The 14,867-nt window shown below is 52.9% G+C and overlaps 1 protein-coding gene across 1 annotated transcript; it reads left to right on the forward strand.

Annotated features, from left to right (window-relative positions):
* Positions 1 to 2,247: 2,247 nt before the first annotated feature.
* Positions 2,248 to 14,783, forward strand: LOC122381730 (E3 ubiquitin-protein ligase RNF13-like). Its single transcript, XM_043366272.1, has 11 exons — positions 2,248 to 2,409; positions 3,029 to 3,266; positions 3,827 to 4,016; positions 4,482 to 4,581; positions 5,732 to 5,837; positions 9,688 to 9,865; positions 10,583 to 10,773; positions 11,052 to 11,132; positions 11,487 to 11,618; positions 12,560 to 12,671; positions 13,107 to 14,783. The coding sequence occupies exons 2-11, from the start codon at positions 3,081 to 3,083 to the stop codon at positions 13,331 to 13,333; spliced, it is 1,503 nt and encodes a 500-aa protein (XP_043222207.1). The 5' UTR covers positions 2,248 to 2,409; positions 3,029 to 3,080; the 3' UTR covers positions 13,334 to 14,783.
* The last annotated feature ends 84 nt before the right edge of the window (positions 14,784 to 14,867 follow it).

Genomic DNA, 14,867 nt, shown 5'->3' on the forward strand with positions numbered 1-14,867 from the left:
CGACCCGGGGAATCGCCTGGGACCATTATTTTCGCGATCGGAAGAGCCCCTGAGGCACTTTTGGCGCGCCCCGTCATTTAAGGGACGATTAAGGGATAAGGGATATGAGGCACGTGTGAAGTTAGTGGTGGTGCGGCAAGATATCGACCCGGGGAATCGCCTGGGACCATTATTTTCGCGATCGGAAGAACCCCTGAGGCACTTTTGGCGCGCCCCGTCGTTTAAGGGACGATTAAGGGATGAGGGATGTGAGGCACGTGTGAAGTTAGTGGTGGTGCGGCTAGATATCGACCCGGGGAATCGCCTGGGACCATTATTTTCGCGATCGGAAGAGCCCCTGAGGCACTTTTGGCGCGCCACGTCATTTAAGGGACGATTAAGGGATAAGGGATATGAGGCACGTGTGAAGTTAGTGGTGGTGCGGCTAGATATCGACCCGGGGAATCGCCTGGGACCATTATTTTCGCGATCGGAAGAACCCCTGAGGCACTTTTGGCGCGCCCCGTCATTTAAGGGACGATTAAGGGATAAGGGATATGAGGCACGTGTGAAGTTAGTGGTGGTGCGGCAAGATATCGACCCGGGGAATCGCCTGGGACCATTATTTTCGCGATCGGAAGAGCCCCTGAGGCACTTTTGGCGCGCCCCGTCATTTAAGGGACGATTAAGGGATAAGGGATATGAGGCACGTGTGAAGTTAGTGGTGGTGCGGCTAGATATCGACCCGGGGAATCGCCTGGGACCATTATTTTCGCGATCGGAAGAGCCCCTGAGGCACTTTTGGCGCGCCCCGTCATTTAAGGGACGATTAAGGGATAAGGGATATGAGGCACGTGTGAAGTTAGTGGTGGTGCGGCTAGATATCGACCCGGGGAATCGCCTGGGACCATTCTTTTCGCGATCGGAAGAACCCCTGAGGCACTTTTGGCGCGCCCCGATTGCCCTTAATCGTCCCTTAAGGGACGATTAAGGGATAAGGGATATGAGGCACGTGTGAAGTTAGTGGTGGTGCGGCTAGATATCGACCCGGGGAATCGCCTGGGACCATTCTTTTCGCGATCGGAAGAACCCCTGAGGCACTTTTGGCGCGCCCCGATTGCCCTTAATCGTCCCTTAAGGGACGATTAAGGGATAAGGGATATGAGGCACGTGTGAAGTTAGTGGTGGTGCGGCTAGATATCGACCCGGGGAATCGCCTGGGACCATTCTTTTCGCGATCGGAAGAACCCTTGAGGCACTTTTGGCGCGCCCCGTCATTTAAGGGACGATTAAGGGATAAGGGATATGAGGCACGTGTGAAGTTAGTGGTGGTGCGGCTAGATATCGACCCGGGGAATCGCCTGGGACCATTCTTTTCGCGATCGGAAGAACCCCTGAGGCACTTTTGGCGCGCCCCGTCATTTAAGGGACGATTAAGGGATAAGGGATATGAGGCACGTGTGAAGTTAGTGGTGGTGCGGCTAGATATCGACCCGGGGAATCGCCTGGGACCATTCTTTTCGCGATCGGAAGAACCCCTGAGGCACTTTTGGCGCGCCCCGTCATTTAAGGGACGATTAAGGGATAAGGGATATGAGGCACGTGTGAAGTTAGTGGTGGTGCGGCTAGATATCGACCCGGGGAATCGCCTGGGACCATTCTTTTCGCGATCGGAAGAACCCCTGAGGCACTTTTGGCGCGCCCCGTCGTTTAAGGGACGATTAAGGGATAAGGGATACCTGCTAGGGCAAAATTAATGTCATATTCGTGCTCCCCGTCCCCGAATTGACCAGATATGACGTTTTCAAGTGATTCGGTACTCGACGCTGAATACGAATCCGAATCCGACGCCAACTTCACGCACATTGTCTTGACGGACATGCTTTCAATTCAAGCTGCTATTACACTGCAAAAAGCCAGAAAGGCCGACAACGTCAAAAATGGACGCAAATTCGCCAAAATCAAAGTTTCTGTGATATTTTCGTCAATTTTTGATAAATCACTTGTATCAGTTTATTTGAATACTACTTATAAATGCTTATTTTATTAGTTTTCTTTTCTGTTTTGGTGAATGTGGTATTTTACACTCAGTGAACATGCTTGATCTTAACGGCTTTTAAAGAAAAACAACATCTTAAAATGCATTCATTCGTTATATATTCAACATTTTAAGTCATAATACATAATTCAAAAAGCCAAGAGTTTAAAAATCCTTTTCATATTTTCAAGTGTTTTCAACCTTTTATCTGTGAATTAGACGTTTGCTCCTTTATTTAGCTCAACCTTGGTTTGCGTGAAGTTAATGCGCCATTCGCTGCTCATTGTGGAGGGGTGTGAGGAGACAGGCCTGTGCCTTGGGCCTGTGAATTTTCGTGGGATTTGAATTTTGATGTGGTTTAACCTGTCATTCTAAATTATAACGCTGTGAAGGTCAGTACTCGTATACTATCGGTACCTATGCGATTGTGGCTCGAAAATCGTAATTTATTTAGCAGTCTATTTGAATCTGAATTGTCAGACTCACAGCAATAGCGTAACCAGCAAATAAGTTGACAGTTCCAGCTCAAAGTTTGATGGGAGTGAACATAAGTGGAAAATTAAAAATATCTGAAGACTTGTTGTAATATCAGTGCTGGGATGTGTTTATGTTATGGGCTCACAATTTCAATTTGCAGCAGTGTATCGGCCTTAAATTCCAACTGGCAACATGTATTTCTGATGTCCGGAGCACTCTTCACAGGCCCTGTGTGTGGTTAGGCTATGCAGGCTGTAAGCTCCGCCCACTGTGTCCCTACATCATCCTTCCATCGCAACACAGCGACCACTGTGGTCAGTCAAGACCAGCCACAGGAGCAGGACCGTCCACCGCACACAGCTGTGACGTCAGAACCGCCTACCCATCCCCTACCCCCACGCCTGCTGCACACACCGCGCTCAGCAGTCAGCAGTCTGCGCCGCGGTACCTGTGAACACCCCTCTGGTTACTTAAGTAGGTACCTACCATTTTGTTGACTGTTTTCTCTTTGATAACTCCCAATCTTGTTGACAGGTGCTGCTCCATTACCAGCCGACCACTATCTGCCGAGGGCTGTCCCTCGGCCATGTCGCCCCGTGGCTGTCATCAGTCACACCTGCTGGTGGCCGTCACAGCCCTCATATGGTTCGGGACAACACTGCCTGCTGCTGCTGACATCTACGTCATCGATGATGATCGCAATGCCACAGTGCTGTCAATGGATGATGCACCATCCGCCTTTGGCCCTGTGGTCAATGTAAATGGACTAGAGGTGAGTGATGTTGGAAAGTCACTTTATGGGGATATAAGCTCAGTAATCATGACAGTTACAATATTTTGGCCATCATAACCATAATGATTCTGGCTGAATTTCATAAACAGAAACTTTTATAACATGTTTTCAGCTTAGTTTTGTAAGTGGCCCACTGGAAGGCATAGCAACAGAGCTTGGCAAGTCGGGGGACCAATTCACACTGGTCTGAGCCAAACAGGCTGGAAATTATCACCAGCTGATGCCAAAGAAGGCCTACAATCCACAGTTCACGCTAGGACTACCAGCTGTCACTGGTTCCACAACTCAGCATGGCACCACTTTAGAGTCACATCTGGCTGCCTACAAAATCCACAATCAAATCTCCGCGGTAAATCTCCGCGAGCAAATCTTAGGACCAGGCTAGAGTCTCAACTCTGCACCATACAGTGAAAGATGTGCACTGGCTAAGCGACCCCACACTGAGAGCTAGCCAAAATTGTTATGTTTTGCAGCATGAGACTGGACGATAGTGACATAAGGCTGTAGTCTGAAACATCACCTCCCTCCCCTACCGACAGGGTCCCCTGGTGATCAGTGACCCGCCCAACGCCTGCGGCGCTCGCCTGAACGTCAGCGCGCCGACTACAGATCGGATCTGGGTGCTGCTGATCGAGCGTGGCGATTGTCAGTTCCAGAGCAAAGTGCTGAACGCGCAGAACGCCGGCTTCGGCGCGGCCATCGTCTATAATGTCGGCTCGAATGCCATCAGTGAGTGATCTGTGCGCCCTTAGTGAGTTCGTGAGTTAATGTCATTACGCTATTAGTGAGTATCCGCCTCACCGTCCGGTCATACTCTGACTTCGCTCAGTCATGATAAGACGACACTTCTGTCTGGAGCTGAATATATAGTGGCATGGTTTACATACAGTCATGTTTTGTGCATAGCCGCTGGCATATTCTCGCACGTTTACGCTACGCTATGTCGGTGACCTTAATTCGTCTACATTCATCGCCGCGACGCCGATGCACCGTCGCGAGTATTGCGGTGTTTAGTCTGGTCACATTTACACTCGACGGCGGCGTGCAGACTTTTGCCTTTGTTTGTCGTGACGATACCGGGCGGTGTCACCTGTGGATGTAGTCACCTTACCTAACCTCCCCTAGTCCCCCTCCCCGCGGTGTTTCTGCCCATCTGTGGTATCTGCGCAGCTAACGACAGTGTGTCCCCCACAGCACCGATGCACGGCAATGGGGCACAAGAGGTACGCATTCCGTCATTTTTCGTCGGTATGACGGATGGACTTCGATTGACTCGGTACACCAACGCGTCACGGTAAGTTGTGACCGCGGGTGCACAGGGTGCGGATGCCAGACTAGGTCCGGGGTAGAGCTACGCTGGCACTTCCCGACTAGTGGCTGCCTGTCGCCCGCATGCTGACGACCTTGTGTGAGTGAAGAGAAGGAAGGGACAGAGCGGGGATGGTTGGTGGTAGAGGGGTGGAAGGGGTTAGGACACCGGCACAGACCTGGTCTGTAGAGCGGGGACCACCTGTTGCCCGTGTCTATTGTAGTTAAGTTTTTTATTGTCGGTCTGTATGTCTGTCGGTCCGACGTGAGCCCGCTCGTTTCAACACGGTCTGTTGCCGACTGCCCTCCCCTCCCCTATACCAAACCTCTGATGATCTGAAGAAAGGCTGGCTGTCCCGCAATGACGGACAGATCGAATATCTGGGACAGCTAGAGGCCGGCAGACGACACGGTTTAGGGACTCCCCCGCCCCGACCCCCAGGCCCGCTCCCATCTCCGGCCTGTCTATCTCTAATATCGGCCGTCGTTGCGTGCGATGTCCGCACGTGACGATAGGTTGCTGATCTCCCTTCGCCGGCGGTCGTACACGCTCGATGACTCACACACCGTAATGGGGGTAGGGGGAGGGGGTGCCCCTGCTGCCGGTGCAGCGCTGTTGCGAATGCCTTTGTGTTACGGGATGGGCAAGCGGCGCACTTTCAATCAAGCGTGCGCTATGACGCATAGGATGTTGCTAGACGCTAGTTACAGAACTGCTGAGTGCGGAGTCGATGGATTTTCGTTGACTCCGACTTCGGGTAGAACTGTCGACTCCAACTGACTCCGACTCCACAGTACTGGCTTGTTACGTGATGCGTGTTTGTGTTTGCTGCTATCACCATCATGCGACCGACTTTTGTGAATTTAATGGCCATTATTGTACGGGGCTACACGTGTGAGTGCTATTTTTTCGGGACGCCCTCCCCATTAATCTAGTGTTCTCCAGTTGATAGCCCGTCTCGGCTCCCCCTTCCACAAGATTTTATTGGTCTTCCGTTGCATTATTCCCGCATTGTCTGTGCGATGTAGGAGGCCAAACTCCCCGTCTGCATTTTCAGCGTACAGTGCCTCACTTCCCCATTCCTTCGGCTTCCTCTGACCGACTCCAACTGACACGCTACCTCCGTGGGTTTCAGGTATCACCTTCGCATCACCAACAGTTACCCGTTCGACTTTGCCGACTACCTGATCCCGTTCGCTGTGGTGATCGCCGTCTGTTTCGTGGTGCTCGTCGGTATAATGGTGAGTTGAGCGGCGCCCGCCGCTTGGGGCCGGTTGGCAGGGACTCGAGGCCGGCCGACCGTGGCTTGAGAACGGGTTTCCCGGCTGGGGGACGATCACTAGCGACTCAGGGCTGGTTGGTCGCTATTGGTCGGGACTGGGTTCGGAGACGTTCGTTTGAGCGTTGGGGTCGCTCGGTCGAGCTGACGGCTTGTGTTTGTCGGTAGTCGGTCAGGAGTCAGGGGGGGTTCAAGGCGGTCCAAATGTTGTGATTATTACTCTAGCGGGTCGGACCGGCCGAATGGGGCCCGGTCGCTGGGAGTTCAGCCGTCTCGGTGGCTGGCCCAAGTTCTGAGCTATGTATAACTCCGCACAAACCTCGGCACCGTCGGCTACTGGCTTGGTTTCTGATGAAAGTCGTCCCGTGACAGCGAGAGGCGGACCGGAAGCTCGTCATTTCCGGTCGGACCTGTGGCGGGGATTCCGTGACGCTTTGTTCAGATTTCCAACCACCGGAGATATATTATATCTTCCATCCCCAGTATGGTGCTGCAATTCTCATGAATATATCCCCCATCATGACACTGCGACCCGCAGCGTGTCTACATAGCTCCGACCATGACGCTGCGGCCCGCCTATCTGCTTGCGTGACGGTGCGGTCAATGGAGGTCATTGGTCTCCATAGTCACTTGACGCCTATAATTCCCACGTCGGATGTCTGTGAGTGAAGTGAAAATTATCGTCGAAATCGCTGGTGAAACAATTGTTTTCGCGTTCAGATAGTGGTATCTAGGTGGTTAAGCTGAAATTTTATTCTGTTAATCGGTGGATTTATGTTTCTATGCGTCTCTCGTGACACATCGATAGCGCATGTGCGGCCGATTTGTGTTCCTATCTATCGTTCTCCAGTGGGTCAGTATCGGCGCAGCCCGGCGAGCCCACTTTGCGAGCCGATAGCGATTGCGACACACGCACTCGGGGCCACGGTTCGGCGCACGTGGTGGTAACAAGCCGTCTACAGCCCGTGTGTGTGACTGACAGCGCCGCCGGCGCGGACTGAGCGGCCGCCCGTGGCCACGCGTCCCCCAGGGACCTCCTGCGGGCTGCCGGGGCTGCGGCCCGGCCCGGCCGGTGTCTGTTGAGGGATGCCCGCTGCGGCCGCTCCCTCCAGCGGGCGGCCGCTCCTCTCGGCCCTGTTTACACGCTGGGCTGGTGGTGACGTCACTCATGCCACTCTGGCGGTGCTGGGTAGTAGGCGGGGCCTCCGGCGGCCGGGCAGCCAGCGAATGCCGCTATGGAGTTTGGTTGTAACGGATCATTGAATTCACTCCGGTCGAGGACATCTCCCTCATCTCCCTCGTAAGGTGCCCCCCCTCGTACTTCTACCGACCCGCATCAGCGCGAAAACATTCCCGCGTGACTAAAATACGATTAAAGTGGGTTTACAGCTCGTAACTCTGCTAATAATGCTGTTGTTGAAAGCCGAGATTGACAGCCGATAGATAGAAGACGGTGGCCGTAGGATGCCTTTTCTTATATTAGTAATACACTGGTAAAGTAAGATCTCGCTAGCTGGTATTCGGTCCGGTGGACAGACACTGTCCATCTACGCTCCCTTCACCGGCCTTGCGTCATTTTCCGAGTTCCACCCTCCCTGAGGCCTCTCCGTCCGGTCGTAGGGCATTTCCGCATCGTGTCTGTCCTTAACTCTGCCCCTCCCATTTTGTTATCCATATCTCTCCCCTTTGCTTCTGTTTTCCTCGCCTTTCCATCCCCACACTCTATCCCCTCCCTCGCCCCTATCCCTCCCTCCCCCCTCTGCCCAGCTACTACGTCTGTTCCATCTGTTCGCCCGCAGCGTCGGTCGACCTTGCAGCCCGCGCTGTGTCGACACCGCCCGGCCAGTGACGGCCTCTGCACGGTGGCCATGAAACGGGCAGTGTAAATAGTGACACACGTGTGCGGCGCGCGGCGGCCGACTCAGTGGCCTACTGCGCGTCACAGCGACATGGCACCCGCGACCGCGGGGGGGGGAGGAGGAAGGGAGGAGGGAGTGACACTGGTGGCGGGGGTATGTCAGAGAGTGTAGGTCTCAATTGGACGCCGCTACCGAGCCTGGGTGTCTCTTGATGCAATCTGGCGCAAGGATGTGATGTTTGTACATTTGGAGTTGGGAGTCTGTCGTCAGAATTTGACCTTGGACATGAGTTCAGTGGTCGTGGACGGCAGGGTGTAAATATTTAGTTTAGCGTCTCTTTGTTTTCTTTTATAATGGTTGTGTTGATAATATACAGGGTGTCTCAAAAGTTCGCTTACAGGTACCAGCCATGCTTTTTTGTCAATAATTCTGAATCAACATGAAATTAACGGTCGAAATTTTGCATGGGCATTGGTAACAACCTTCCTCAAGCAGCTTCATTGTTTTCAAGCGCATTCGACCCTTCATGAGCACACAAAAAGGGTTCACCTCTGACCATGGATCAGGCATGAAAATGGAGGTCGCATACTCGGGTCGGCTGAGAAACTCTCTGCTTCACGAGTAATGGGAATGGTTAGGTCGGAAATGACACATGGCAAAGTGTCAGCGAGGATGAGTACAACATGATGGTCATCTAATAAAAACGGTGGCTAAAATGTTTGAAGGACAAAACCATGCGAGACTAACAGCGCTTTGAACGACCCTTGTACCGCAGCAGACTCGTGCTCCGGAAAGCAGCTGAAAATGCAGTCCTAACTATTGAAAACTGACTAGAAGCTCACAGACAGAGGTTACCCAGTTTCAAAAATTGCAGGTCATCATAAAATAAAGACAATATATCATTTAAAATTGTTTATAATATCTATAACGCTAAATTTTGAGGGAAAATAATGCGAAAATCGTCAATGCCGAGGACAAGTGACCCTCCAAAAGTGTCAATTAATGTAAAGTTTTATCTAACGAAGTTTCAAGAGGCAGATCTGGAGCAAATAGCTTTCTCTTACACACAAAATCCGGACAAAACCGCACGATGGACAGGTTTTGGCCGTTTACAAAGCAGAATCTCTCCTGAGGAAAACACTCCGGAACCCAGCGAAGGTCTTGGCATTGGGAATGACGAGCGTTCGGGATTTGCAAATTTTGCAAAATGTGTCTAAGAAACAGATAGCCGACACATTCTGCTACAATATGCTGCAAAAAATTTGCCCCTGGCACTTCCCATTTATTCAGGAATGGGGTTGTTTTGAAAAGGAAAATGGTGCTTGGGAGGTCGGCGCCAGTCATTCATGAAGGAGTTAGCGCCAGAGAAGACCTACAAAATACTCACGGATGGTGTCGATGCAAGCTATCGGCTTTCAGGGAGAAGCGGATGTTGCCGGGGAGCTCGTCAAACCTAAATCCGACGCAGAAACTGCGGGGGATTCCCCTACAAGAGCTTGAAAGCTGGTAACCTTTTATCAGCCTCCGGCAGCTGACGGAGTGACGAAAATCGGTATGGGCAAATATTTTTGGAGATACAGCAAAGGGTTTGGTTTCCAACCTTCCGAATCAGTTGTCAAAGCATGCATATTTGTCTAGTGTACACACGGACACCAAAACCTTAGATTTTTGGCCGGTTCTTATATGCTTTATTGACATGGGAAATGTGTAAGCGAACTTTTGAGACACCCTGTAGTGCAAATTTTCGTACCACCTTCAAACGTAGAAAAAACATAAGTTATTTTACGAACATGCTGCTTATATTCATCGTAATAATTATCAATGAAGAGTTGAATCTCAACATTCATCGTATGCTGACTGATGCTGAAGTATTGAACCCCGTTCCTTCTGCCTCTATTACGTGTACCGGCAAGTACAGACAGGGTGCTAATCCTTCCTCTCTTCTCCCATTAGCTGTACCGGTGCTGGGCGGACCACCGCCGGCTGACCCGTCACCGGCTGCCCAAGCGCGTTCTGGACGCCCTGCCCGTGGTCAAGTTCGACAAGGCGGTGCACACATACGACACGTGCGCCATCTGCCTGGATGACTATGAGGACGGCGAGCAGCTGCGCATCCTGCCCTGTAACCACGGTATGTGGGCTTCGTAACCACGGTACGTGGGCCCTGTAACCACGGTGTGCCTGCGGCCCGCCAGATGGGCCCATCCCTCCCCGTAACCATAGACAGTTGGGCGCAAAATGACCTTGTAGTCGGCGCGCCCGAAAGCCCCAATAAACAAACAAACCGGTAACCACAGTATGTGAGCTGTGTAACTACTATGATATTCCCATTCAATCAGCTTTCAGCAGCGACTCATTCTGAGATGGAACCACGATAGGTATGGATCTTTGGCTGACTTGTCTTTCCACTGTTCCCTGATAGCGCAGGTATTACACCAAAACGTAGTCACCACCAGCGCGCGTGCGTGGACCCTTGGCTGACTTGTCCTCTGTACCCCACAGCGTACCACACCAAGTGCGCGGACCCTTGGCTGACGTGTGTTCTATTCCCCCACAGCGTACCACACCAAGTGCGTGGACCCGTGGCGCTGAGTGCTGACTTGACCTCTGTTCCCCTCAGCGTACCACACCAAGTGCGTGGACCCGTGGCTGACGGGTGTTCTATTCTCCTACAGCGTACCACACCAAGTGCGTGGACCCGTGGCGCTGAGTGCTGACTTGACCTCTGTTCCCCTCAGCGTACCACACCAAGTGCGTGGACCCGTGGCTGACGGGTGTTCTATTCTCCTACAGCGTACCACACCAAGTGCGTGGACCCGTGGCTGACGGGTGTTCTATTCTCCTACAGCGTACCACACCAAGTGCGTGGACCCGTGGCTCACGCGCTCGCGGCGCGTCTGTCCCGTGTGTAAGCAGCGCGTGCGGCTGGCCGGTGACCCGGAGGCGGGCGCCGGCTCCGACTCCGACACGGCCAACACAGACACGGAGCGCGAGCCACTGATCGCGCGACGACAGAGGCGATACGGATCGACGGCACCGGTGAGGAAGGGAGGGACGGGTCGGCGTGACGGGTGAGGGGAGACGACTCTACGGCACCAGTCAGGGATGAACGGGACTAGACTTACAGGGCAGTCAGTGATATCTTTGACAAGACATCGTGATAATCGACTATGGCAGAATTCTGACATTGCATGACAAGGGGTTTCGATAACCTAGTTTGCAGTCCAGGCGCTCAAAACCCCAAAGCATCGTCATCGCATTGTGTCCATTGACATTGTGTGATTCTGGTCTGACATGTCCGTTGGTATCTCCGTCAGGGTCGGGAGCGGTCGTCGTCCGGAGCCAGTGGATCTCGCCAGGACTCTGACGGCGTGCAGCCACCGCGCCGTCCCCACCGGGTTAGTACCTACTACTTCCCCTACTACACTGATTCACTGATCTACTCTCTTTCAACACCCTCCCCTGCCCCCAATTAGCCACTACCGGGTCGGCGTTAACGATCAAGATTTAGAAGAGTTTAAGCTTAACATCAATTACAAGTCAGGTGTGATATCCGTCCTCATTTCCGTGAACTCATACAATGCTTATAAATCTCCTAAGCAATTATACTCGAATGATTGCTTTGTTGTCGGACCGATCTATGTGACCGTACCTACCTGGCTGGCAGAATGGCCCGCCTGGGATAGGAGCAGCACAGTGTGCTATGGCAGTTCAGCTACTGATCAAGTGATCGTGTTTTTCTGTCGGTGCAGTCGTCTCGCCGCCTGCGGAGACACCAGCGCGCGCTGGCTGCCGCCCGGCCCGCCTCGGCTCCGGCCCCGTCCGCCCAGCCTTCTGACACCCTGGACACACTGCAGGAGGAGGAGCCTACGTTCATTGTACCGGTGAGTCCCCCCCCCCCTCCATCCGACACCTTGGACACTGCATGAGGAGGAGCCCACGTTCATTGTACCGGTGAGTCCCTCCTCTCCATCTGACGCCCTGGGTACACTGCAGGGGGAGGAGCCCACGTTCATTGTACCGGTGAGTCCCTCCTCTCCATCTGACGCCCTGGGTACACTGCAGGAGGAGGCGCCTACGTTTATTGTACCGGTGAGGAAACTTCTTAAAATAGGACCACATTTTTATCGGTCTTGCTGACTGTGAACCGCTAACCCTAACTTATCCTACGTGCGACTTCAACAGTCTGATTTTATCGTACGATGAATTTAGGCCACCCGTTAAACTATGTAAACAATGTACTAATCTCTGGCTGTCAAACATAATTGGGTGAAGACTTCCACTGGCGTCCAACTGCCATCTTACTGAGCAGACGTCCAAGTTGGCGTCTAACTTGGCGTACTGTTGGACGGAGACTCTTAAGCTAGACGCGTCTGAAGTTAGCTGTCGCCAGATAGCCGCAGCCGCCGTCCAGCTAGACGCGTCTAGCTGGACGCGAAATGGAAGTCTCCACCCAATATCTGCATAACCCGATATCGGTTTGACTTGTTTGCTCCTTGTTTGTCGTAAGCTGTCATGTTTGGGCTGTTGCAATTTGAAAGTTTAGAGGTGTTGAACTTGATCAATGTGCGTATTCTGTCAGGTTCTTCATCACTTACCTATTTACTCCTTGTGTTTATGTTTTATTTATGTATAATGTATATGCCACTATTTTCTATATTATGTTTTTAGCCATTCAACTATATTGTTGCTGCCTCAATTTATAAAGATATTGGTCTCTTGCGGTGTTTCATAGTTCATACTCATCAATATTCATGCTCCATGATTGCGCAAGATATTCACCTTTCATTGCGTAGTGTCTGATCAGAGGTGCGCCTTTTTTCAGGCCGCTGAGGGCCCGTCGGCTGCCGGGCCGTCCAGTGTCGAGCCGCCCAGCCTGCCACGGCGCCAGGGACCGGCGGCCCGTGGCTACCGTCCTCTCGACGACCAGGACTCAGGTGGGCCAGGCGGGAGGCGTGGATAGGCCCTGGGATGGTGGGCGTGGGGTGGCGTAGCGTAGAGTTTAATGGAAACTGACCTTTGGCTGATAGTCTTACCATGATTGTAGCGTTATGTATGACTCTTTTCCTGACTCTATGACCTTTCACGTTATGCAGATTCTTCGCTTTTAGACGTTGAGTAGTAATTGTGCACTTAAAATCCGGTCAAAACTAAAATAGTGAATATTCAAAAATTACTTACCTACGCATCAATTAAGTTGGTATACCAAATCAAACACTGGAATGCGGTGTTATCTCGAATGTAAGTGCTGAGCTTGCATACCTCCGTAGTGATCGTCACGATGCACGTGCTGATGAAGATGCCGCATCTCCTTGTGCGATACTTACTCGGGAGATCTGATGCACCCATTTGACTCTGTATCTGTCTCACAGACGACGAACCGGTCCCCGCCTCTGGCACCGAGGTGGCGGCGGCCGGCCGTCCGGCGGAGCAGCCCGCTCCCATCGAGCCGCGCGTGGTGGTGGTGACACCAGAGAGCGGCGGACGGCCGCGCGCGCCCTCCGCCGACTCCGCCGGCCGGCAGCCGCGCGTGGTGACCGTCGACGCCGACGAGGATACCGACGGTTCCGACGGAGGGGCTGCCGGGGAGCGTGTGTGAGACGTGCAGGCGAGAAGTGCCGGCCGTGGCACTGAGAGAGGATACGGGCATAGCGGCGACGTGCCCGCTAGTGACGGGGATGAAGGAGGCGGCCGCTGTCTGCGACTGGACCCAGTTGGACACTGCTAAGGGTGAAGATGGCACTGTGGAATGCTGCTGAGGTCACTCCTTCTTAGGTGACTGCCTGAGGCAGGTAGCCTGCACTGTAACCGCCACAGAGGCTGATGTGTTGACTGTGGGCCGCCATGTAGATTTCCATCCGTCGTGACAGCGGAGAGTGCCATTACCCCGACTCCTTACGCCCCTCAGCCAAGGCGAACGCCGAACGCTGATTAGGTGCCTGACCCTAGCCACGAGCAGGTGAACCACAGTGCGACGAGCAAGTGTGCCCATTGAGCGGGCTGCGACCGCCGAGAGATTGTATGACAGGCACTCTGGTTAGCCTTCCGAGCACCGCCTGGGTATAATATGCTGTCCTGTTTTACGTGTTGTGAGCACTGAACTGCAGTGTGTATGTTTGTTTAAATGTAACTCTCATTTTGGTACCCACGTATGGTCCAAGGCTAGGCTTATTTGCCTTTAACGGAGCGTTTTTATCATTAGAGTCATCATATTCGTACCGATTTAAGGTTGCAATCCTTGTCAGTATGTTTTATCTTGTATTACTATAGCTGGGACGACGCATTACGACCGCGGTGTGACGCTGGCGGTCGGCTGCGTCACGAATAGCTCAGTCACTACCATTGTTACGATCGGCTCGTGACGATTCCGTGACGGTCAGCTGCGTCCCGTGTTGCCGTGAGCGGTCACGCAGCGTCTGTGTCGTAGCGCGAGTGGTGTGTGCGTCCCTGGTCAGAGTGGTAACGGGTAGAGTCGGTGGCTGTGTGGTCCTGTATGTCAGATAACAGACTGTCAGCCTGTCACTGCGGGCTGTCACCCTGTCACTGCGGTCTGTCAGCCTGTCACTGCGGTCTGTCACCCGGTCACTGCGGACTGTCACCCTGTCCAACTCCCGGGTCAGTCTCCGCTCGCGGGCTATGGCAGCTGGCGACGGTAGATAGCCGGCCGGTCTGTACCACTAACAGCAGAAGCGGAGCGCCGCGCCGCCGGCGCTGCAGCTCCGCCGTGACGCGGCTCGAACAGCTGTGTAAGTGTCAGCGAGTCTGAGTCAGCACAGTGACGTATCGCTCCGTCTGTCTGACGACGGAGAGGGCTATCGGTGGAATGCAGCGGGCCGACTGTGTAAATGGGTTTTTCACACCGTTTTAGTGAGTGTATGATGTGCGGACGACTGTTTGGGACATTAGAAACTTCTTAAAGTGTTGCCTAACCGTTTGTCTGCTGCCATCCCGACGGGGTATGAACTAGTGACATAGCTTTAGAGCATATGTATGTGCATACATTGTATCCATGCAAATGATTAACCGAATAAAGTCTCGATCATCCGTCACTATTTCTGTCACCGCGATACATCAGCGCAGTAGAGAAGGTTTGAAGGTCTCGATTACTGCTGTTTTTATATGAAGGTGCGGTG

Source organism: Amphibalanus amphitrite, unplaced genomic scaffold (assembly GCF_019059575.1).
Source record: "Amphibalanus amphitrite isolate SeventyFive unplaced genomic scaffold, NRLGWU_Aamphi_draft 000126F_arrow, whole genome shotgun sequence".
Taxonomy (NCBI): domain Eukaryota; kingdom Metazoa; phylum Arthropoda; class Thecostraca; order Balanomorpha; family Balanidae; genus Amphibalanus; species Amphibalanus amphitrite.

Bases quoted from the DNA above. Each gene is read 5' to 3' on its own strand.
- LOC122381730 (XM_043366272.1), top strand. From the start codon at position 3,081: ATGTCGCCCCGTGGCTGTCATCAGTCACACCTGCTGGTGGCCGTCACA. The intron at 9,866-10,582 runs GTATGTGGGCTT...ATTCTCCTACAG, and splicing joins CATCCTGCCCTGTAACCACG to CGTACCACACCAAGTGCGTG. The intron at 11,619-12,559 runs GTGAGTCCCCCC...GCCTTTTTTCAG, and splicing joins AGCCTACGTTCATTGTACCG to GCCGCTGAGGGCCCGTCGGC.